General features: G+C 44.6%; 3 protein-coding genes across 3 annotated transcripts in view; 1 reads left to right on the top strand and 2 right to left on the bottom strand.

The window, feature by feature from the left end:
• LOC146202211 (uncharacterized) overlaps positions 1–21,146 on the bottom strand; it is a 140,856-nt gene extending 119,710 nt beyond the window's left edge. The window contains exon 1 of the mRNA XM_084584262.1: positions 20,980–21,146. The gene's annotated coding sequence lies outside the window, so the exon portion shown is untranslated. The remainder of the gene's footprint in view (positions 1–20,979) is intronic.
• Positions 4,185–9,367, bottom strand: LOC146202212 (Na(+)/citrate cotransporter-like). The gene is made up of 4 exons (XM_084600416.1): positions 9,206–9,367; positions 7,422–7,589; positions 5,802–5,939; positions 4,185–4,501 (listed from the first exon to the last, which is right to left on the bottom strand). The coding sequence occupies exons 1-4, from the start codon at positions 9,365–9,367 to the stop codon at positions 4,424–4,426; spliced, it is 546 nt and encodes a 181-aa protein (XP_084456542.1). The 3' UTR covers positions 4,185–4,423.
• LOC146202210 (uncharacterized) overlaps positions 10,319–23,504 on the top strand; it is a 46,614-nt gene continuing 33,428 nt past the window's right edge. The window contains exons 1-2 of the mRNA XM_084600409.1: positions 10,319–10,355; positions 13,406–14,379. Coding sequence (XP_084456535.1) covers positions 10,319–10,355; positions 13,406–14,379 — 1,011 coding nt within the window. The remainder of the gene's footprint in view (positions 10,356–13,405; positions 14,380–23,504) is intronic.

Genomic DNA, 23,504 nt, shown 5'->3' with positions numbered 1-23,504 from the left:
GAGACAGAGAACAAAAATCCGTTTTGCGCGGTTGTATTCGTGAGCGAAAACGAAAAGCGCGCACGACACAAGCACGCGACGCGCTTCACTCGTCAGTCAGAGAGACGAATCAAATATGTCGTCCTGTCAGACATGTCATATATATGGCTCCACTGACCAGCGTATGAAAAGAGGAGATTGGCATTTCGAAAAGGAATGTGAGAGAGCTTTGCTTTGTATTTTTCGCTGCTTTTAGGCGCCTGCATATCTGCGGTATTTCGCTGACTATATCTGCGATATATACCTGACCGAAGCATTAGGTCAGTCGCCCTTCAAAGTTCGCTTCCTCCCGTGTGTATCCCGATATTCGTCGCACTGCTATGGCGAAGGAAATATTTTAGAAAGCCTACAAATGGGCATAGATAACAGTTACGATGCCCTCAGGCTTGTCAGAAGATAAAGAGATTAACAGGAATAGTCAAAAAAGTAACTGCATATACATCCGCCGTGCTATCACTCATTTAGTACAACATAATATGCTGATTACCCCAGATAAAAAATTTAATTACCATACTCAAAAACATCCAACGCAAGACCATCAGATTTGTCTACAACAGGTATCGCCGACTTGACTCCCCCTCCGAACTTTATATCAAAGAGACTGGCAGTCTTAGCACTATTAATACCCGCGCGAAGAACACACAACTCAGGTTTATTTGCCTTCTTACTGGAGCCACTAAAATTGATCGCAACTGATACACTTCAATTTCAACCCATAGAAACGAAAGAACGCAGCATTCTAAGAATTTAGACGAGTATCGATCGCTCCGCTATACGTTCCTGTATTTTTTCCCTAGCGGTCCGCGAATGGAATGCTTTAGCTGTTGAAGTGGTTAATTGCTCATTACCAGATAGTTTATTTCACAGTTGCCAACTGTTCCTTGAATAGTTAGGCTTACCCATGCACAAATATAGTGAAACATGTCTTCAGCTGGATTGTATTGCCATATTTTTCTTTTGTTTTCCATTTATAATTCCATGTGCCATTTAAAAGTACAGAAACACTAGACAAGTATGGATTGTCAATATTGTTAAATGTGTAGAGAAGGCACAAACGAGATATCATGCGGCGTGATGCGTGGGACGGCAAGTCGAGGTCTCTTTTCATTGAGGTGGCGCTGAAATGTCTTGCATAGGTCGAGGTGTAAATCGTACAGTGCGGTTTTGAGTGACTTCAAGGTTTGCGGTGAGATATAATTGTGACGGGTGCCAGATAGCTGACGCGACCTCAAGCTTAGGTCTGATGAACGTGAGATATGCTAGCTTTTTATGTCTGGGGACGAGTAGCCGAGATTACGTCTCATGTAGCCCAGGGCGGGTGAGGCTTCAGATCACGTGTTATCCATGATAGCGATGGTGTCCTGTGCAGGCCTAGATATTTGTATGACAATGAGTAGGCATCGCGGGTGGAGTTGAGGTAGTAGGTAGTCTCAATCTAATTGTGAAGGCGGGAAAATGCCATGACATTACATTTGGTTGCGTTTAAAGGCATGAGCCATGCTTCACACCAAAGTGAATAGCGTTTTGGGTCTTGTTGGAGGGTGCACGTGTCGTCTTGATTAGTTATTGAATGAATGAACGTAAAGGGGGAGCCGTAGTGGAGGGCTACGGAGTAATTTCGACCACCTGGGGATCTTTAACGTGCGCTGACATCGCACAGCACACGGACGCCACTTCGTTTCGCCTTCATCGAAACGCAGCCGCCGTGGCCGGGTTCGAACCCGACCACGGCGGCTGCGTTTCGATGGAGGCGAAACGAAGTGGCGTCCGTGTGCTGTGCGATGTCAGCGCACGTTAAAGATCCCCAGGTGGTCGAAATTACTCCGTAGCCCTCCACTACGGCTCCCCCTTTACATTCATCCATTCTCTCTTTCCACCTTCACTCCCACCTTACTCCCTTCCCTTACGGCGCGGTTCAGGTGTCCACAATGCAAGTGTGACAGATACTGCGCATTCCCCTTCCTGTGAACCAATTATTATTATTATGAATGAATGAATGAATGAATGAATGAATGAATGAATGAATGAATGAATGAATGAATGAATGAATGAATGAATGTTTATTCCGCTTTTGTCGTGACGAAAAAAAAGCAGTTCGTAATGACCGCTTGACGGACTTCGCCACCCGTAAAGTCGACGATAAGCAGCAGCGGCAGTTTGTTCGAAATAAAACGAACAATTCACGCTTTACAAAATGAGACAGTGCTTTGAAACAGAACAAAAATTATACAATGACAAGAAAAAATAAAAAATATGAATCGTTTACAGACGCATTTCTTATCAATACAACTTAATAATGATATATTATTGCCTTTGTTTTTTCTTTGTTTATCGTCAAAGAATTTAAGAACGACCATTCCTTCAGAGAAGTGGGTACTTTATTCGCAGAATCCGTTAGTTGATTAATATCAGTAGAGGAGCAGAATAAGCTAGTGTCGTCAGCGTAAATAATAAATTTTATCTGATTGCATATAATAACAATATTATTAATGTATACGTTAAAGAGTATAGGAACCAGAAGACTGCTCTGTGGCACGCCATTCGATATTTGTAGCACATCGGAACGACAATTATTGATAACAACATATTGGGGTCGCGAGCACATATATGACTTGAGAAGGATGAGAGCATGGCCACGTATACTACAAAGTTTGAGTTTTGCAAAGAGGGTATTATGATTTAGTGTATCAAGCGCCTTACTGAAATCTATATCTCACATGGCGCGGTATGCGACGCAATCATCGGCGAACAATATCAATTTAGATTTCATGTTAGAAGGCAGATCATTGATGTAAATTAGGAATAGAACCCCACAAACCAAACCAAACCAAACAGTAATGACACATATAAGCTTTTCTGGAAGCTAATAACGCAATTGACAACCGGCAACAAGGTTTTCTCAAGGACTTATCTACAGTGACCCAACTTCTGGAGGCGATTCAGTACTTTGCCGCTGCCATTCATAACCAGTGTCAAATAGATGTTATGTTTTTTAGATTTTGAAAGAGCACTTGACCGTATCTCACACACAATGTTGTTATTCAAACTGAAGAATATCTTTAAAAACGATTTACTGTTTGGGGCGGGGGACTACAGGCGTACTTATCGTTTCGATCTCAATCCATAACAATCGACAATGTGTGTTCGAGCCCAGCTTTGGCAAGCTCCGGTATCTCGCAAGAATTAGTGCTTGGGCCACTGTGCTTTTAGTATTTATAAATTACATTGTTAAATAGATTCCTGCTAAAATCAAGCTGTTTGCCGACGACTGTGTACACATCATGAAATATGAACTCCTTGTGGCCAGCGTTTTTTTTTTTTTAAATATGCCTTAGCTAAAACTCAAAATTGCTGTTCAACGTGGCAGATGAGTATTAATACCGAAGAAACTCTTTAAATGTCTATAACCCGGAAGCATTAAGTTTTTCCTCTTAATGCTTAAGAAGTTCGCCCTCTGTTCGTCGTGAACAGCTACAAGTGCTTGGAATTAACAATAACCTCTGATCTACAGTGGAACAAACAATTCTAATGTTCAAAAAAAGGCTTTGAAAAAAGTTAGCTATTAAGATGGCCTCGCCGCTATTCCCCGCAGGAAATTAAGCAAGCACGCAAAACCTTTATTCGATTTGCATTATAATACGCCTCAGATGTGTGCGATCGCTTTACTAAAGAAAAAAAATCTCGAAAATTTTGAAAGAATGTCAGTACGATTTATTTATAATTTTTACTGTCGGCGGACATCCCCTACCATGTTACTTAATAAGGCAAATTTGAAGTCTTTGTAGCTCAGGAGATACCGGGAGTGAATTACGTACACGTATATGATCGTTCACAATAACTTAGGAATTCACAGCAGAAGTACGTTGAGCTCGTCGCTGGTTGTTGAACATCATCTTACTACTCCTTAACACTGAAGGAGTTCTCATGCGGCACTGAGACATATAAAACTTTTTTTTTCCCGCGGACCGTACGGGAATGAAATATTCTCAACGGAAATTATTTTATAATACACCGATTTCTTGTAAACGTAATAACGGCCGCTATTCTAGCGCAGTCATTGAAATCGTATTGGACGCCCTAGATTTTGAGGTAAAGCTAAAGGGGAAAGTAAGAATTAGATAAACTTATCTAAAGTTCTTTTCGGGAAAACGACGAGCTGCCACACAGTTCTATCTTAATAAAGATAGCTTGATTAATGTCTTTAAACTGGATTATGGACAGTCAGGTAATATAGTAAGCGCCAATGCATATGACGATAAAGTCTCATGAGATCACCACCGGGATGGCTACGATCAAAAGAGATATACTGATGAACAAGTAGCTTCCCAGAAAAAAATGAGAAATGAAAAACACAGCAATGAACAGAGCTCTAGGTCTGCAGCAGCTACACGAGGAGCATTGTGTTGGCTGCAATCACGGAGCAGACGAAGGTAGCGACCTTGATCAGGATTCCAATCATGAGCTGTGCAAAAAAAAAAAAAAAAAAAAAATGAAAATAAGAGACATGAATTAAGAACCAAGCGAATAGCCATAGCTTTTGACGCCAATATACGTGGCGTCGGGCAAGGAGGTTTTGGCGCACAAGAAGAACCGCAGAAATTGAATATGTCATTCACCTGATGGAAACATACGGACACACGGACTCCATCACTTTTTTACTGCGGTGCTCTTAATAATCGACGCATTCTCTTATATCTAGGCTTGCTACGCACTGGCCTTCTTCATAAGAGAAGATGGGCCAAAAGCTACCGAGGCTAGCTGTCACATCATGGTTCCAATTGCAGTTATCCAAGAATCTTTGCTGTCAACAGGATATGCGCGGTTCTGTTTTCATTTCCCTGCGACACCTTCGGCTCCCGCTCCTAGTGTGTTATCTTCCCCAACGGCTTCAAGTTCTACCTGCCTCGGATCGTCGAGTATACACATCCCTGCACTCTCTCTAAGGATGATAGAGAAAAATGAGCCTTTATGGCAACTCCAGATGTGTTTTTAATTCCAGGTATGTGTAGGGCCACCAGGTGTTGCATTAAACAAACCAAACGATGGATGAAGGATGTTATGAAGACTCATACATATTTTCGAGCTTGTGATGGCCTCTCCGTTCCCTCATTGCCTTCTTTCTTTGGGGCGAAGGGGGGGGGGGGGGGGGGGGGGGGGTACCGGCTAATCTTTCGTGCTCAATCTTTTATTTATCATCGCGCTCTTAAAAGCGGGGCCGGAAAGCAGCGCTAATTTTAATCCAGTTTTAACGCAACAACTTTAAGGCCCCATTATGCACAAGAGCCGGCATTGTTAGACGTTATGAGCGAATTATTACGGGTCATGACCTTGGCAGGTGGCTGTTGGCTGACGACATGGCCGGGTACCGATTCGTGAAAGCACACTCCACATTGACACAATATTGGCATCATGCTGACGGTGCACTGGTCCTATGGTCTGGGATCCAGCGGTCAAGTGTGAAACTTACATCTCGCCTTCCCGTCTCAAAGAAGCGGCAGCAGTTAGCAGCTTCCGCCAACTCGGAAAGGTCCCGTGTTCTCGTGACGTACAAAGCTCACTGACCAGTCAGTGGCCTGTCATGCCAAACGGCATGTATACCGTCTGTATGCCAGAGCAATGCTCGTGGCGCTTCGCTCACATCGCCAATGCCAACGGCTAATTTTCCTCAAAAAGATACCTTTCCCGCTATTGCGTTAAAGCCCCACAAGGTGACCCTACGAGTGCTTATCATTAAGAAAAGCGAGAAACGGATGCAAACTCACGAGTTGCGCGCTGCGTACGTTGCCGTGTAGGCGCAGGAAGATGAGCGATGGCCGCGTGTAAGGCATGAGCAGCACGTAGCGGGACTGCATCACGACGGGCAGCGCGAAGTACAGAGGGTGGCGTTCGAACTTCTCCGCCTGCGAATACGCGCAAGAAACGTGAGCGCTGACAAAAGGTGAGCCTCACCGCTATAATAGTCCCGGTTCCTTTTGCAAAACGTACAGCATTTTCCAAGACTTCTTTTCAGCACCCCGTCGTATAGCTTGTTATGCTCCTGCAGCGTTCTGAACGTAGCTTTTAAAGGGTAACAAGAACTGTTCCTTCCTCGTCAGAATGATAGCATTTCCCTAGATGTTACGAAGATCGCTTCTCAGCCTTTCGCCTAAGATCAAAGTGTAGATGTTACAGGAAGTTAACTACAGGGTTCAAACTTTTAACATTTCTCAAAGGCTGTGTGTGCCACAATTTTTCCGAGTGATGGCACTGTGCTTGTGAGATGCTGGGGCGTTTGCGACCACGAACAAACGCAGTCTTTTTGCGGCAATCGATCTCTTAGGCCTGAGCCGTTGGAGACGCGCTTGGCAAAATTGCGGTTTCATTATTTCAACCGATGTAAGGATACAGACAACGGTGAAAAAGAGGTGATCTAACCGACCTACGATGAGCCGCCAAACTGTTATGTACCGTGCGGCCGCCAGAGGTAGTACCGGCGTAAGGGTACTGCCTGTTTCTCGTCGGTCGTTCTTCTCGCTCTACTATGAGCACACATATCAAAGACCTTTGATTTAGATGCATATACATGACGTCTGCTTGCTTGAAACGTCTTCTATTTGTTCATGAGGGCGTCTCTATAGCACGACCTGCACTGCGAGCAATACTTTAACTCGAGATCACATGTAACTTCAAAACACTACGCATAGAAGACGAGAACAAGATGAATTACCGCGATTTCATTCTTTTCTATGTGATGTTTTCAACCTGCATTACTCGTTACAAAAATGAAACCCAGCTGCAGAGACTTACGTCTCAGGCGTACTGTCTGGATTGTCGATCCATTCAAGACAGCAAAACAAAGCACGAGCTGGCCCACTCACGTGGTCTGCGCTCCGCTTAGAAATAATAAACAAAAGCTCCCCGCTGAAACACATTACGCTATTACATGCACACCGATGGTGATTATTCCCCGTCATCTTTAGTGCATGTAGCTGTTTCAGAGTTGTAAGATATTTCCTCACTTACCATCACACAGTCAGCAAACATTCAACTGCGCCGTGACGGAGATGGGTGAAATTCGCCCGTGGTAAGCGAGATAATGAATCAGCGTCAAAGGTTCACAAACAAGAAATATTATACAGCAGAGACGACACAAAGATATTATGTTTACCTCAAGCGAACACATTCAATGTGTTCTGAAAACCAGTGCAATATATGTAGTGCAATACTTCACAGAGGAATGAGTGGTTTGATGATTACTGCAGATGGTAAATTTACAACACTGCGTTAATATCGCGGGAGCAGAACAAAACAGCACAATTTTTTGCAGGCAGCTCATTTTTGTCCAAAGAATATCACGGCAGCACAATTGCCAAAATAGCCAATTTTTTTGTGTCCTTTCTCACCAGAAAAACCAGGCTCCTGACGAGTTTTGGGTCAATGTCCGTGGTGTCTAGTTCAGCGACCACCGCTGTGGTAGCGAGCAGCGCAATCAGACACCATTCAGGCCGCAATTCGGACCTGATGCTGTCCGCCAGCGCAGTCTCCAGAAGCCTCGAGGAAGCACCGGAATGCTGCGTAATAACATAAGTCAACGTAGGTTCACGCATCACAGTTCACAGTTTTTGCGTGCACACATGCTCGTAATTTAGTGATTAATACATATTGGTACCGTACTTTTTTTTTCGGTATATGACACATAACATTGTTTTGTGATTCACTAAAATTGATTGGCTGACTTTTACCAGCTAAACAAACGGTTAGCAATGGTTAAAAGGGGTTAACCAAGTTTGACGAGGGATACGTCTCTTTGTTTTGCTGATACTACTTGTTCTGCTGAGACCATGGAGCGCCTATCCCATAATCACTCCCTTTACTGAAAACTTTTCACCTTTCTAAGCCAAACTTCATTAATGATGGTGAAGTAGTTAGTTTTGTGGTCATGCACCAGCTGTCGTCATGCCACAACACATTGGACGAGACTTGTCGCTAGATAGGCTAAGCGCCACTTTGACCTTGGCTCAGCTGAAAGGTCACAACGACGGAACCAAGCGATCCTCAGGTATGTGCCCGGAGGAGTAGAGCTATTGCTCAAAGATAATCCTTACCAAGCCCGAAACAGCCGTCAGGAGAAAACATTTCTTTGTTGCCTTTCTAACGACAAATTACCGTACCCTAGGGAATAAAGGTCTCCAATACGCTGAAAAATTGTTCTGGGAGTGTGTGTAATGCCTGTCTACGATCACATTCCTTGATTACCTTACGTAATAGCAAGTAATCCCTGATTTAAGCTCTAAAAGTTTTGGCCTGAGACGAGTGCTACCACCACAGGGCTCTCCTTTTCGGTTATACAAGCACATAACTTTTCAGGGAAACATTTGTACCCGCTAAACAAGCAGCTCAGTACGCACAGTCAGCCAATACCACTTAATACCTGTCCACTTCTGTTACATGCGTCCCTCTTAAAATCTACTGTTTCTCCTGGCACACACACGACGCGTAAAATGAGTTTTATTTCTCGGCTGCAAACGGCGAATGCAATTCTTTATCTGGCGCTCCCGTTTTAGCCCATCCTCTGTACCGGACAGGCTGTCTTCATATACACAGAGTATTTGCTGTTGCACCTGCTAATCACATAATCTAAAGTGACGAGCCAAACAAATTCTGCACATCACTTGCGAGGCGCGCTTAACTAGTTAGTGAGCGCCACATTGCTTCTGTAGGCCAGGTTCCAGCCTCTACTAGCAAAACTGATTTTTATATTTTATTTGACTCGAAGTATATGGATTCGAGTGATAGCCATTTTTACCATGGCTCTACTATCTTTTTTACACTGTCTCTTCTCGTGTATCTCCGCCCTCTCCGCTTCTTTGTTTTTGTTCGCTTCACTCGCTCCCCTGAGATGCCTGGCTGTCGGTCGTCGATTTAGCTGAAAAACACAGCTCCCATCGCTGAACTGAGTGCCTGTTATATTCAGAGCTCGGTGTGCCTTCTTCAATGAAGTATTGCCATCTTTCAATTTTAGTTGGATTTTCTTTCAGGTTGAATCATTGGCCTTGACAGAGGTGCGTGCAATAGTTATGGACATATCTGCACATTGAAGTGAGGACACCCATATGAATGAAGCATGGAGCTTTATGTCCTGTAGCTGTGCTTGCCTGCCCTATTAATCGTGTAGTAATGTGCGCACCTTGGCTACCAGCTGCAGGGCGCTTCCTCCTAGCCGCACCAGAACCAGGTCCCAGGGCAAGCAGCGCAGAACCAGCCGCCAGCTGATGGCGCTGTCGGTCAGCATGGGATTGCCCAACGCCCGCGGGAAGCCAACCGCCACCATAGCGCACAACGAGGACATTGTGGTCGAGTCGACGCTGTGAGACCGCATGCTGTTATGTTAGTTGCTTTGCTATGCTTTTCAAGAGTGAGCATAGAAAACACCACACACAAGAATGCGGTGTATGTTTTCAAATTTTGCGTTTGTCTAAACATAAAGCATGCTCTTCATCGGTCTCTTCGGCACGCCGACTTTTCAAGGCCTCATTCCGACGTGCTTTCGCGTTCCGGCGCGCTACTGTTGCGGAGTTCCCTCCGAGCACCCAAGTACGCACTAAATTAATTTGAATTTCGGATGACGAGGACTAGATTTTTCAGATTCTTATCAGGAGCACGTCCTCCGGATACGAAAAGAAAATCATCCACAAATATACAATGGTGTGATACGCACCTGCGTTGCTATGCAGTATTGGTTGTGCATTTCGTTTTTACTTTGATTGTCTTCCGCTTGCGCCTTTGAATACATTTCTTCTCGGGCAAAGGAAAAATGGCTGAGATGTAACCCTGCTGAACTTAGCCTGGCAAAGGGAAAGGATCGTTTTACCTGGTTTTGATTTGGTTAGGCTTAGATTTAGACAAGGCCACAGTTGGTTTTAAAGCGATTAAATTGCCGAGACTTTGGAGTCAAGAACACTTTGAACTACAAGGTGAAACACGCGAGGCTGTATTCGCCATCAAAGCTCAAGGTCAAAGGTACAAGATCAAGATCAAAGGCCAAGCGGTGGTACTCCAAAGGTGGCATACATGGTTAAGCTATACAGCCACACCGTCACCTCTGGATCGTTTAAGTTCAAACAGCTTGCTGATACATACTGTAGTGAATCTTTCACTGCACTGCATTATTCTATCACACACGGATACTAAACACCCACAAAGGTCAGGCAACACGGGAAGTGGTTAAGGCTTTCGATAGAATTGTATCATACAAGCGAATTGTATCAGCAAACCAACTGTTTTACTGCGCGATAAGGAGATGCATTTTCTCAAGAATGCTCGAGGGTTGTGCGCATGTCTGTGTGGCTTTTAGTTATGTGTTATGGTACATTTGCTTTCGTTCCCTTGCTTGTTCTATTATATATAAAAGTTTCAGCGAATGAAACCCTTAGCAGTGAGTTAGCGCTTGTCCGTTGTTTTCCTTTCTCTTGTCGATCGGCTTTGATGCGTTTATATTATGAATCGCTACCAATTGGCCCAAATTAACGTTCTACTAAGTGTCCAGTGAGGTTGGGGCGCTTTCCATAGATCCAAACACCATATCACCAGCCTGACAACACCCACAGCAGGGCAAATGTCTCTCCCACGGCCCTCCAATTAACCCGGCCCAGTGCCAGCTGCATCTATTTAATCGCCGATAATTTCCTTCACAAAATAATTTTCAGCCGCCCCCGCTACGCATGCATCTTCTTATAATCCAATCATCCATAGCGCACAAAGCATATCTTACCTTCCCATTACATAACCTGCCCATTTCTTCTTCGCGATTTCGACTACAACTTGCATTTTTTTCTTGACACACTTTTCTCGCTTTCTGTATGTTACCTTAATCATGCACACTATTTATTCTCTCCCAGGCACAATAACATCCAATACATCAGTAGTGACCCGTATTTAGGTAGCCTTTTAATATTCACATCATCAGTTTTAGTCAACCCTGAATCGTCAGGCCAACGCACAAGGACTGGTGGCGTGCAGTAGGAAAACAACAAAAAGAAAGAAAGCAAGGATGTGATGCCGCACTTCAGTTTCGAAGGCCCTTTTTTTTTTTTTTTTCATTGCCGGAACACTGCAAGCCTAAGCATAAGTTTTACTATAAACAACATTTGCTAGGTCTTTGAAGGAAGGTTAGTTGCTTCGACGACTGTTTTGAGCATCGAAACGAAAAATTTCTCCAAGAATTGAGCAGGGTGAAGGAAGTGATCTGTTTACTCGTGCTAACCTCTCGTCACAGCTGATAGAGTATAAGCCTTTAACTCTGGCTTCGAAACTGGACTGGTAACCTACGCTATCGCGTATATATCCCGGCCATCTTTTAGCTCTAAAACGAATGTGCCGAGAGCAGATCCAGGGTTACTTCTGAGCAACCGAAAAAATATACATATTGTTTAATTTTCAGCGAGAGTACTTAGTGACGGAAATATAAAGGGATAATGTATATATAGGAATATATGATTAGTCCAAGGCAATGGGCATTTTCTAGAGGCAAACGTACCCCAAGCAACGGCCTGTATCAATTGCAAGCGAAAGGCCGATTCCAAACAGCATCAGGAGGCCCACGATCTCCTTTGCACTGCAGGAGAGTTTAAAGTGCATCACGTAAGTGAGATAAAACCATACATTGGGTTAACCATTGTATTCTTTCATGGCAACACTTTAAGTCATTCCCGACTGAGATTCGCCTATTTCTCCGAGGTTGCGCTCGTATTTTTTTCTGCCCATTGACTCCTATGTTGTTAAATTGAAACTGCTGAACATGTTTTAGAGGCATACCACTTAGAAAGCTCCTAGATGCAATGCCTTAGGAGTTTGCAATTGATTGTTACTTGAAAGGTTGTATTAGGCACAGATCGACAAAGGTCACTGTCAGAGGGCCAATGATAGCATGAAATTACCTCGGTTAAAGCCAAAACTTTGGCATAGATGTTTTGTTTTGTTTCGTTTTTATTATGGTGTTTAATACCCTCATATGACTGAAACTTTGAGGGTTGCCGTAGTAGAGGGCGCTGGGTAATTTGAGCTTCATAGTTGTGTGTGATGGAATGATAAAGCAACATAACATTGAAGCAACAGAATTTATCATTGAATATATTTCCAGTTGCACCACAACGCACTAGAAAAAAAAAAATGCCGGTAAAGAAAAGTCCAAGGAAAGGTCAGAAGGCTTCCTGATCAAAACGGCAGACCGTCATTTTATGTGCAATGCCGCAATGCTTTAAATCCTCTACAATTATATTCTCCTCCTGGATAGCTTGATGTATTTCCCTGACTAAGAGTCTCGGAATGTGTTTATATGACTCGTGAAGCTGATCCGTTTTCTTTCGCTTCAATCTTTGGTCACTGCAAAATATTTACCACTCTCTTCACGTGGTCCCTACTCTACGGAAGCTAGACTCTTCAAAGCGCCGTTTTTTAGTATGGTAATGTCGAAGTATTCTGAGCGCTTTAGTGGGTGCATAATAAACTCAGAACTGTCGTAAACGCATGGAAACATGTGTTGATTGAGGTTTGATGAGTGATGACAACATTCGCTAACAGAAGTGCTGAAACTGGCTGCGAACGCTGCTCCTTAGAAACACATACGTGATTGGACGTTGCCATTCCCATTTTTCCTTGATGACCTCATGCATGGCAAAGGCGTAATCTTCAGTATGACTGACGTCGCTGAAATATAAGATATATGCCATTCATGAATACACTATTGTGATTTTCAACAAGGTCTCCCTTATTGTTCACTGTCATGCTGGTTCGCTTAGTAAATTTGGTATTTCATCGCCTGAATTACATTCGTAATTCAGGAAGGAAAGACGTACAAATACTCTGAAACATGAAAAAACCGCTATTATTTCTATTATTGTTAGCTTTTGGTCGAAACTACTGCTGAGCGCTCGACGTGACAAACCTCAGTGAATATATTATAAAGAACAGGGATTTTTGCTTCGCACAGATTCCCTCGTCGAGAAGATCAATTGCCTTTAGTGTAATTGAGTATCATACCAGATAAGTCATAATGCGTATCAAGTATAAATGCTCATAATGCGTTCTCCCCATACAAGAGGGGGGGGGGGGGGGTATACTTTAATTGACAGTATGAATACGGTGGCGTCCAATATATCGATTGTCAGCAAGACCACGGATCACTACAGGTCCTCGCTGGGGTTTGGCAACCACGTAGGCCCGGTAAGGCAAGTAAGGTGTAGGTAGTGATGACGACGAAGTGAAATGTAATGTAGTGTTCGTTCTGTAGTGTTCGGCTAATCTGACGGAATTCCTCTGGGCCCAGACCTTGAACCAAGCCTTGCATTCGACTGAGGGCAGGCAGAGCAGTGTTCGTCGGGCTACTGAGTGGTTGGAGATGCGGTGTTGCCGGGGGACATTTCCAATATTTTAAGCAAGGGTCCCAAATTCTGTCAGGAACCAAGTGTACCGGGCCATGAATTGCTCGCGCCGAATCGGCAAATAGCTAGGAAGGCTGCAGGAGAAGACCAACAAAGATGCCTACTTGATGGTGTGGACGCGCTGATGAAAACTGTCAGGACCTATGCAGGCCGTTCCAAGGATGGGTGGGGGAAGGTTATATCCTTCTTCCAGCACAATAAGTTACGACTGCTTCAGTCGGACAAGGAAGGAGGCTTCGTGGTGTTGACTGAAGAGGAATACCACAGGAGAGTGCAAGATGCGATCGCCAAGAATTTCGAGGAAGTAAAGTCCAGCGCCACTAGAGTGAAGGGTAAAGCGGCTGCCTTGTGCAAAGACTTGATTCTCGACAGGTTAGCAAATGATATTGTTAATACCAGGTGCAATGCTCTCTCAGTGTTTTTTACGGCTAAAACATATAAGCTGAATATGCCTTTTAGGTCAGTTGTTAGTGAAAATGGTACTTGGCAGCATGTATTAAGCAAGTACCTTCAGAAGCATTTAAATTCACTGCAGATTCAAGACCCCTTTTTAACGAAGAATTCGAATGAAGTAGTGAGCTTTCTCGAGGATAATGCGTCGATTGGCTATGTATTCTCTGTAGACGTGGAAGATTTATTTTATTCGGTGCCTCATGCTGCCCTGTTTGTTGCTGTTAGAGATGCTATTGAAGAAAGTGGGGTTGTGCGATTTCAGAACTCTAGTGGTCTAACAGTGGATAATTTTATACGTGTGCTTGAGTTTTATATTGGTGTTACGTTTATCTCTTTTGAGAACAGATTTTATCGCCAGAAACAAGGGATATGCATTGGTTCTTGTGTTGCCCCGGTTCTTTGTAATGTGTTTTTAACTTTTGTTGACCGCGCCCTTGAGCAGAGCTTTAATGGGAAAGGTGTGCTAAAGGTATTTCGGTACGTGGATGATTTTCTGATTATTATTAACAAGCTTCCAAACTCGACGTACACTGGCGCGGTGGGTGGGATTTTGGACGACTTTCGGCAGAATGGGAGAGGTCTGGTTTTCACTCATGAACTTCCTTCGCAGGGTTCATTGCAGGTTTTAGATATTAACGTTACTTTAGGGAATGGTCATGTTTGTTGGTTGTACGCTCCGCGGGCACAGAAACAACTTTTGCCCTACTCTTCGGCACATTCTAAAACTGTTAAAAGAGCTATCGCTAGCCAATGCTTAGGGTCTGCCCTCACGAAGTCGTGCCCGCATGCTGTGCAGTCGAGTTTTAATATGCAAATACAGCGGTTGCTGCCTGCTGGTTACCCCTGCGCGGTCATTATGTCAGTGACGGAAGCCCTGCTCCAGAAAACCAAGCGAGCCATGTTTGGGAAAAAAACTGCTCCGGTGAGAAATACGGCTAAACCTGTTGTGGTACCGTATATGCATAAGGTTGCGCACCACGTGAAGAAAGTGGCGAACAGACATGGCGTGCCGGCGGTGTTCTCCGCTCCGAAGAAGACGGCGGAGCTGTGCTCACGCATTTCGCGTGTTGGAAAACCGAGCGGTTGTGAGAAAAAACATGCTAAGCGGTTTGTCGACTGCTGCATGGGGGTCGTATATGAGATCCCGCTGACCTGTGGGAAGGCCTACATTGGCCAGACCGGGTGCTGTATCAATGATCGAACAGGGGATCATTTGCGGGTTTTAAGGAGTGGAGGGTCAAATTTGGCAGCGCATTGCGCGAACTGCACTGCGTGCGGGCCGCGACTGGATAACATTAAGATTCTGCGCAGAGGCCGTGATAAGACAGCGCGAGAGCTTTTGGAGGCATTCCATATCGGGAAAAGGGGAGATAGGTGTGTCAGCGATACGTCGGTGCGGCTCTGGAAGGCAGAGATCAGTTTTCTTGATCGTGTTTTGTGATATTCCTTGATCATGTTTTGTAATATTCCTTATTTTGACTCTGTCTTTATTTTATTGATATGTACTGCGCATGACCCCTTTTCAGCATATATTTGCTGTTATTGCTGCAAATAAACCAGATGAGAGTTAGCGCGTGTCCTGTGTCTTCTTCTCTTGTGTGCGTCTTCCTGTGCGCTTTATCTTCAGTCGAGTTGCAATGCACCATCTAGCCCAACTTCAAGTTTTGTTAAATGCAGTGTTCATTGTCGGCGTCGGAGGGGCAGCAGTCAGGGCTGCGGAGCTGCTCTACACGTTTTCAGTGATACAGAAGTCTCCTCACAGAGGATGCAATGACGTAGGATGAATTATTAGCAACTATAAAATTTCAGTGCTTAAAAACGGTTACATTAAATTGTTTTTATATGTTATAAAATCGATAAGGCTATGCTTTGAGAAAGAAATGTCGTGTATAAGCAATGGGAAAATAGGCGCCGTGCCCGTAGCATAACATTGAGGGAGCAAAATGTCCTCATTTTAGTAAGGCGGTTGATTTACGTGTATTGGATCACGCATTCATAAGTAAGATCTTTAAGATCAACGTTTTTGCACTTCCAAATGCATTATTATTTTGCAGTTCTCCTTCTTTAATTCCCAGAGCTCGCTTAAGTTTAAGAGCTCGCTTAGGCGTTATCGAAGCTAACTCGCACTAAATGAATCAAGTGGGACAATAAACCAAATCTACGTATATTTTCTTTGATCTATGTTGGCTATCAACTGGGCGACTAAATCTGGGTGTGGACACCAGTCCGCCTCCAAGGCTTGTTTGAGAAACTTCTTCCCCGTTACTTTGAGCCCTACAAAGTGTTACGCAGTGTCCGTGACATCAAGCTATGAAGTGATTACAGATGGCTCCGGAGTCGACACAACCAAAACGTCAAAAGCCCAGCTTCGACATGGCGCACATTGTGCAGCTTAAGCCGTACTATTTTGTTAACGCACGGCCACCGATGTCAGCATGTCTTGTTTTTTGCCTGTCTTGATTTCCGTACTGTTCATTCTCGCGTTCTTCATTTTTCTTCATTCTTTTTTTTCGGAAGCGGGAGGAAAGGGGGGGGGGGGGGGGGGTAATGCCACCTAGCATGACTGAAGAACAAAGGACGACAAGTGTCACTCGCGCTTGCGCGTCTGTGTAGTTCGAGCCGTTTCCTTTGGGCTAGCCCCCTGTCATTTTTAAAAGCTCCTTGCCTTCTTATTGCCACCTCCGAGCCACCGAACATGTGACAATGTTTTCTATAAAAGCCTCGACTAGTGAGAGAAGAAAGTTGCAACAAAAATGGTGACTTCTAAGAGTAGTAAAGAGCAGAGACATTAGTCTGCCAACCAAGATCCGTATAACCCGTGCTATGGTCTTTCCAGTTGTGATGTATGGATGCGAGAGTTGGACTGTGAAAAAGGCTGGCCGCCGAAGAATTGACGCGTTTGAATTGTGGTGCTGGCGAAGACTCTTAAGAGTTCCTTGGACTGCCAGAAGATCAAATCAGTCGATATTGTCGACCATAAACCCTGACTGCTCATTGGAGGGTCAAATTCTAAAGTTAAAGCTCAGCTACTTTGGTCATCTGATGAGAAGAGAGGAGTCGCTGGAGAAAGATTTGATGTTGGGAAAGGTTGAGGGTCGCCGGAGAAGGGGTAGGCAGCGAACGCGATGGTTAGATGGCATTCTCGAGGCATTGCAGATGAAGCTATGTGATGTTAAGAAGATAGTGAGAGACCGGAAAGCGTGGCGTGACATGGTCCATAGGGTCACGAAGAGTCGGACACGACTGAACGCCTGAACTGAACTGAAGAGTATATGCGTGAATCGCCTGATGACGTCAAAACTAGTTCTGACGTCATGACCGTATGTGACGTCATTACCACTTTCGGTTACTAGATATGGCCGTATGTGACATCATGATGACATCACATCCGGTCATGACGTCACGGAAGAAAACATTACCATGTGATGGCGTCATAGTCATCGGTCATTACTCATGACTAAGGACTAATTAAATCTTGTTAGTGACTAGTTAGTCATTAGTCATTAGCTTTCAGAATTAAATATTCCTACCTCACTCTTATCCTGGATTGAAACGTATCTTGCGGAAAGGAAACAGTGCGTGGTTATCGACGGTGTCAGCTCGGAAAGTGTGGGTGTAACTTCAGGTGTTCCGCAGGGGTCGGTTTTGGGCCCTCTTCTTTTTCTCATTTTTATAAATGACCTCACTAGTAGCATTTCAAGTATAATCAGACTTTATGCTGATGACTGTTGTATCTACTGCAACATTTCTTCTGAAGCAGATGCAATTTCACTACAGCATGACCTCAACTCTGTACTCTCTTGTTGCAACAACTGGAATATGGCGCTAAATGTCTCCAAATGTAATCTGATCCGGTTTACAAAAAGGAAACAATTCCTCCAAACAGACTATTTCCTTGGTAGCACTGAATTATTCGCAGTTTCAACTTTTAGGTACTTGGGAGTCTTTTTTTCTACTGACCTATCATGGAATACACACGTAAATTACATATCTGTTAAAGCCAGCCGCACATAAAACTTTCTCAGATGTAACTTTAAGGACGCTCCCCTTACGCTGAAGGAGACATTATACATGTCTACTGTACGTCCGATACTTGAGTATGCTTGCGCGGTTTGGGACCCGCATACAAAACTGAATATGAGGAGCTGGAGCGAGTCCAGAAACGGGCTGCTAGGTTTGTGTCTGCCGATTACAATTTCCAAAAAAGTTCTGGTTTGCGCGAGAAGTTGGGATGACCGTTACTTGAAAACAGGCGCAAATATTTGAGACTCTCTTTCTTTTATAATATTCTTAATAATAAAATTGGAATTCCAAAAGAGAAATACATTAATGAACCCAGCTACATTTCCGCCCGCACTGACCACCCACTTAAGGTGCGCGAGTACAATTGCCGTATAAACGTATTCAAATATAGTTTTTTCCCACGAACAGTGCATGACTGGAACTGTCTCCCTTCGCGGGTCGCTACCGCTCCTCCTACATCGTTTCTGGCCGATTTGCAAAGCCACCTGTCAATATAAGTGCAATAATTCTTGTCCGAGTGTATTATGTTGCTTTTTTTTTTAATTTTTCCAAAGTTGATTATTCTTAAAGCTTTATTCTTTAAGCAGTGCTGTATATTAAAATACATCTTTTTTTGTGTGTGCGTGTGTGTGTGTCTAGGGTATGTTTGCCTTTCCACAATGGTTTTTATTTTTTGTTAATTTTGTTTTTGCTTCCATAGTGCATGTGTTTTCTATATTTTCTGTGTAGACCGCATCATTTGCCTATATTATTCTGTACTAGATGTTTGTTTTTGTTTATGATGTTTCCCCCCTACAGTAATGCCCCAGTGAGGGCGCTGTCGGTGCTGTGTATGAATAAATAAATAAATAAATAAATAAATAAATAAATAAATACTAGTGAAGTTGTGACATATTCATGGTGGTTTGTACAGCTTCAGTGGCGAGGCACGGCTGACTGCGCTTCAGCCGTTTCGCTTCTCGTTAATTATGATTACTAATTGGCTAATTAGTAACATATCTAATTGCCTAACTACCATGTTACTCGTTACTACTCAACAAATTAACCCTTTAACTACCTTTCAATTAGTTACTGTTTACTGTTTACCGATGCCCATATATGGTGCCCTCCCGAAAGTATGACAGTCTCTGCCAACAGCCTCTGCCGACAGCTCCTGCTGACAACGATGAGGCATTAAAGGCTTTCGCCTTAATAAACGTGTCATGTCTTGGAATGCAGACACCTCTCTCAGGCAATATAGATACGTGTGACACTCCTACTACCCGCCTAACCGAGCTGTAGTTTCACGATTCTTGCATAATTTTCGCGCTGCAAAGAGATTCCATTTCGACTAACGAACTCGGCAGCATGAAGGCGCCATTCTTTCGGCTTCGATTTGTCCTATAGCTTCCTGTGCTTTTTCAAAGCTCACTGCAGAGTAGTTTCGACTGATGCATGCTCACAATAGGAAAAATAATCGTTATTCTCAAAAGTTTTTAGCGGGCACTTTTGCTTCTTGCTCCGCGTTAACCAAGACGTTCTACCGCGAACAAAAGGCAATAAATCATGGGTTGAAACTTTTTATCTATAGCTAAAGGCGGAGCTCTCATGCTCTCATTTTTCTCCTTGTAAGCTAATATGAAGGGGTGGCATGAGAGCACGACCCCACGAGCAATGAGTATGCGGCTTGCGGTTTCGCCCACAGTAAGCAGTTCCGGCAGCAACTGCTATGTTTGCATGTAGCCATGGTTATATGCAAATTCCATGAAATAATGCTCGCTTCCAGAGATGCATTGAACATAACTGTGCATATGTTATGCTGTGCATATGCTTATTTATTAAAACAGAGAAAAAGTAGATGAGGTCCCTTCTTTTCCTTAGTGATACACTGTAACTTCTTTAGTGGGGCAATAGAAAAACTTTTCTGCTTCTATCAATCGTGATAAAAAGACGAGATGTAATCTTAACTGCATAAATTAAGCATCACGCTTTTTGCTTCTGAAATTCAAATACAGTTTGAAAAAAGCAATAAATGTTCTTTGCTTTATCAATGCTGGCACATAATTTTTGGCGTTCAGCTGGCAGAGCACGTTTACAGAGTTCAGGATGCCAAGAGCATTATTATATTGCAATATACAGTCACCATATGTGGCAAAAAGTAATGAAAAGTACTGTGCGCATTTTTATTGCATTATGTCGCTACGCCAGCATAATGAATAGCCAACTGTTCAGTTAGGGCTCGAGGGAAAGAATGGTGTGGACGAAAGTGGAAAACTAACTGCCTCGCGAACAACTCAACTTTGACGTGAGGTAAAGAAATTCCGAAAGCACTGAGATAAGGTTGAGAGAAAGAGGAGAGAGGGTGAGAGAGAAAGCGGTACTGAAGGGCTTCATTAAGTATTAGCCACATGGTGCTCTTTAAGCCAAAGTGACAACATTAAAATTAGGATAGTGTAGCGTTTCACCGGCGTCAAAGAGCGGCCACCATGGCCACGAGACCCCGAAACGTATCTAGCAGTAACAAAGCCTGTGCCAGAAAAAAAAAATGGGGGGGGGGGAGTGAGGTAAACAGTGAATGGCAGAGAAGAGTCCTCGCTAAACTCGGCCTGAAAGCAGCGCTTATGCTGCCATGTTCAGCATGATTCCATGCGGGAAAGCAATTCCGTCACCAAATTGTCCGCCACTCCACGTACTCTGGAAGCAGAAAGCCCTCTCCTACTGTTGTCTAAATGGGCGCCTTTTTCATACCAGCCATGCACCCATCAATGGTTTTGCAAATCTGATTGTCCCTTATAACTATCTAATGATAACAGTCTGCTCTTCCGCTTCCCATCGGGCACGTGCAAACTGACTAAAGCTTTCCTCTTGTAGGTCGCATCTCAAGTACAGGTCTATTTCATCCTAGAGACTTCCACTAGGCTACATTGAGCTCTATCTGGTTCACTGTTTTTAGGCGCATTTTTGTTTCTTTTCTATAGTTTCACTGTCGCATGATTTCTGCACCAAAAAAAAAAAAAAAAAGCTCGTTCCATAAGCTGCTGTCTAGTGGAAGAGTCCGTGTCCTTACCTGGCTTAGATGATGAAATATACTGCTGTAACCGATTCCACCCAATGCGCACCACTATCTTTTCCCCGTGGGCCGACGACGCATGCATATGCTGCAATGTGGCGGAGCACTGCTGTCTAAAGCTGCGTTAACGAGGCGTGCAGCGCCCCCTACGTCTAATTGCTAAAAGCTAGGGTGCTAGCTGCTACATTTTGAACGAGTCTCTTTTTATTCTGGCTGTCATGTGCGCGCATATCGATGAAGCCACTGCAGTTTAGACACCGACGGAGCCCCTTGATACGTTATTGTGCGCATTTCTTCCTGGAGTTAAACAAGAACGATCGCTTTTCGTAAGAAGTACTAAGTATGCCGTCTCTTTTCGCTTGCCGACTTGATGTGCAGCTTCTGGGTTTCTACAATTTTGTTCTCGAGACTTGTCTTTTTTTTTTGTTATAAGAATTGTCACCTTAACTTCAACTATGTTCTAACCGTTAAAGGAGTGGTTTGTCTTGGTGACTTCCGGTTTATTTGTAACAAGGGTTTTAGGATTTTGATAACTAGTATTTAAGAAGTACATGAATAAACCCTATAATTTGCCTCGAAAACCATTCGAATATATATTGTTACGAGGCACGTCGAGATATTAGGAGGCGATGGTACGTCGTAGTCGCAACAGTTCACCGCCAGGGACACACTCACAGGAGAACCAGACGTAGCTGCAGCGTCGTCTTTCTCTACTAGCCCAGCACTTCGTCATCGTCTCTTTCACTGCGTACCGTAACAATACACCCCCGCGGAAGAAGCACAGTCCCGGTGCGTAGACTACACAGGTGAGCGCGAGATATAAGGTTTGAGACGGGCGACATGCACGACTTCTGGATGATGGTTTGCCGAAGAGTGGCGGTTCACAGGGATAATCTCGTACGTGACGTCGGTAAGTTGCCGCAAGACCTGGTAAGGGCCCACGTAGCGGGGCAGAAGTTTCTCGCACATGCCTACACGTCGAGCAGGGAGCCAGAGGAGTACGAGGGAGACAGAAGGGTAGTAGGCGACACGGTGCTGGAGATCGTAACGGTGTTTTTGAGAACGCTGGGACGCACGAAGCCGGTCTCGAGCAATATGACGGGCGGCATCAGCGCGGGCGATGGCATCAGAAGCGTAACTGCAGGAGGTATCGTCAAGAGGCAGTAAGGTGTCGAAGGGAAGTAGAGGGTCGCGGCCGAAGAGTAGATAAAAGGGAGAGTATCCGGCGGTATCATGTCGTGAGGAGTTATAAGCGAATGTTATGAAAGGTAAAGAGATGTCCCAGTCACGGGTCAGAAACATACATTGACATCATATTGGTCAGGGTACGATTAAGGCGCTCAGTAAGACCGTTCGTTTGTGGACGGTAGGCCGTTGTGAAGTTGTGGCGCGTAGCGCATGAGCGCAGAAGGTGATTACCAACTTTAGAAAGGAAGCAGCGACCGCGATCGGTGAGCAGTTGACGAGGAGCACCATGAAGCAAGATGACGTCATGCAAAAGAAAGTCTGCAACGTCGGAGGCACAGCTGGTGGGGATAGCTCTGGTTATGGCATACCGGGTGGCGTAATCGGTCGCTACGGCAATCCATTTGTTCCCTGAAGTTGATGTGGGGAATGGCCCGAGCAGGTCGAGACCAACTCGAGAAAAGGGCTCAGTTGGAACTGCGAGTGGTTGCAGGGGCCCACTATGGTGAAGAGACGGGGTCTTCCTGCGCTGGCACAGCTCACAGGCGGCGACGTAGCGACGAACAGAGCGGTAGAGGCCAGGCCAGTAGAATCGCCGTCGAACATTGTCATATGTGCGGGACACTCCTAGGTGCCCTGCTGTAGGAGCATCATGAAGGTGCGCAAGAACAGCAGAGCGTAGATGTGTCGGGACAACAAGCAAAAGGTCTACACCATCTGGGCGCATATTGCGTCGGTATAATGTGTTATTAAGCAGCACAAACATACTGATGGGCGGATCGGTGCTGTCGTTGCGCAGGTGATCAATAATGGGGCGCAGGGGAGGATCACGACTCTGTTCGACGCCGATGTGGAGAAAGTTTGAAATGGACAAAACGCAGTCGTCAGCAGTATTGTCAGGAAGTTCAGGAGGGTCAACGGGGTGGCGGGACAAGCAGTCGGCGTCTTGATGTAGGCGACCTGACTTGTACACAACAGTAAACGTGTATTCTTTTAATCGCAAGGCCCAGCGACCTAAGCGGCCAGTAGGGTCCTTAAGTGATGACAACCAACACAAGGCATGATGGTCCGTCACTACGCTGAAGGGCCGCCCAAACAAATAAGGGCGGAATTTGGTCAACGCCAAAACAAGTGCAAGGCATTCGCGCTCCGTAATGGAATAATTGCGCTCGGACTGAGATAGAAGGCGGCTGGCATAGGCAATCACACGAGAGTGGCCGTGCTGGTACTGGGCAAGGATGGCGCCAATACCATGTCCGCTAGCGTCGGTGCGCAGTTCTGTAGGCGCAGACGGGTCGAAGTGCGCCAGTACAGGAGGAGCGGTGAGCGCGGAAATG

This window comes from Amblyomma maculatum, chromosome 1 (assembly GCF_055883805.1).
Source record: "Amblyomma maculatum isolate TAMU_Amacu chromosome 1, ASM5588380v1, whole genome shotgun sequence".
Taxonomy (NCBI): Eukaryota; Metazoa; Arthropoda; class Arachnida; order Ixodida; family Ixodidae; genus Amblyomma; species Amblyomma maculatum.
The sequence above is the reverse complement of the archived record's forward strand: the minus strand, read 5'-3'. Positions and strand labels throughout refer to the sequence as shown.

Bases quoted from the DNA above. Each gene is read 5' to 3' on its own strand.
- LOC146202212 (XM_084600416.1), bottom strand. From the start codon at position 9,367: ATGTCCTCGTTGTGCGCTATGGTGGCGGTTGGCTTCCCGCGGGCGTTG. The intron at 7,590-9,205 runs GTGCGCACATTA...GTTATTACGCAG, and splicing joins CCCTGCAGCTGGTAGCCAAG to CATTCCGGTGCTTCCTCGAG. The intron at 5,940-7,421 runs GTGAGAAAGGAC...GCGTATTCGCAG, and splicing joins TCAGGAGCCTGGTTTTTCTG to GCGGAGAAGTTCGAACGCCA.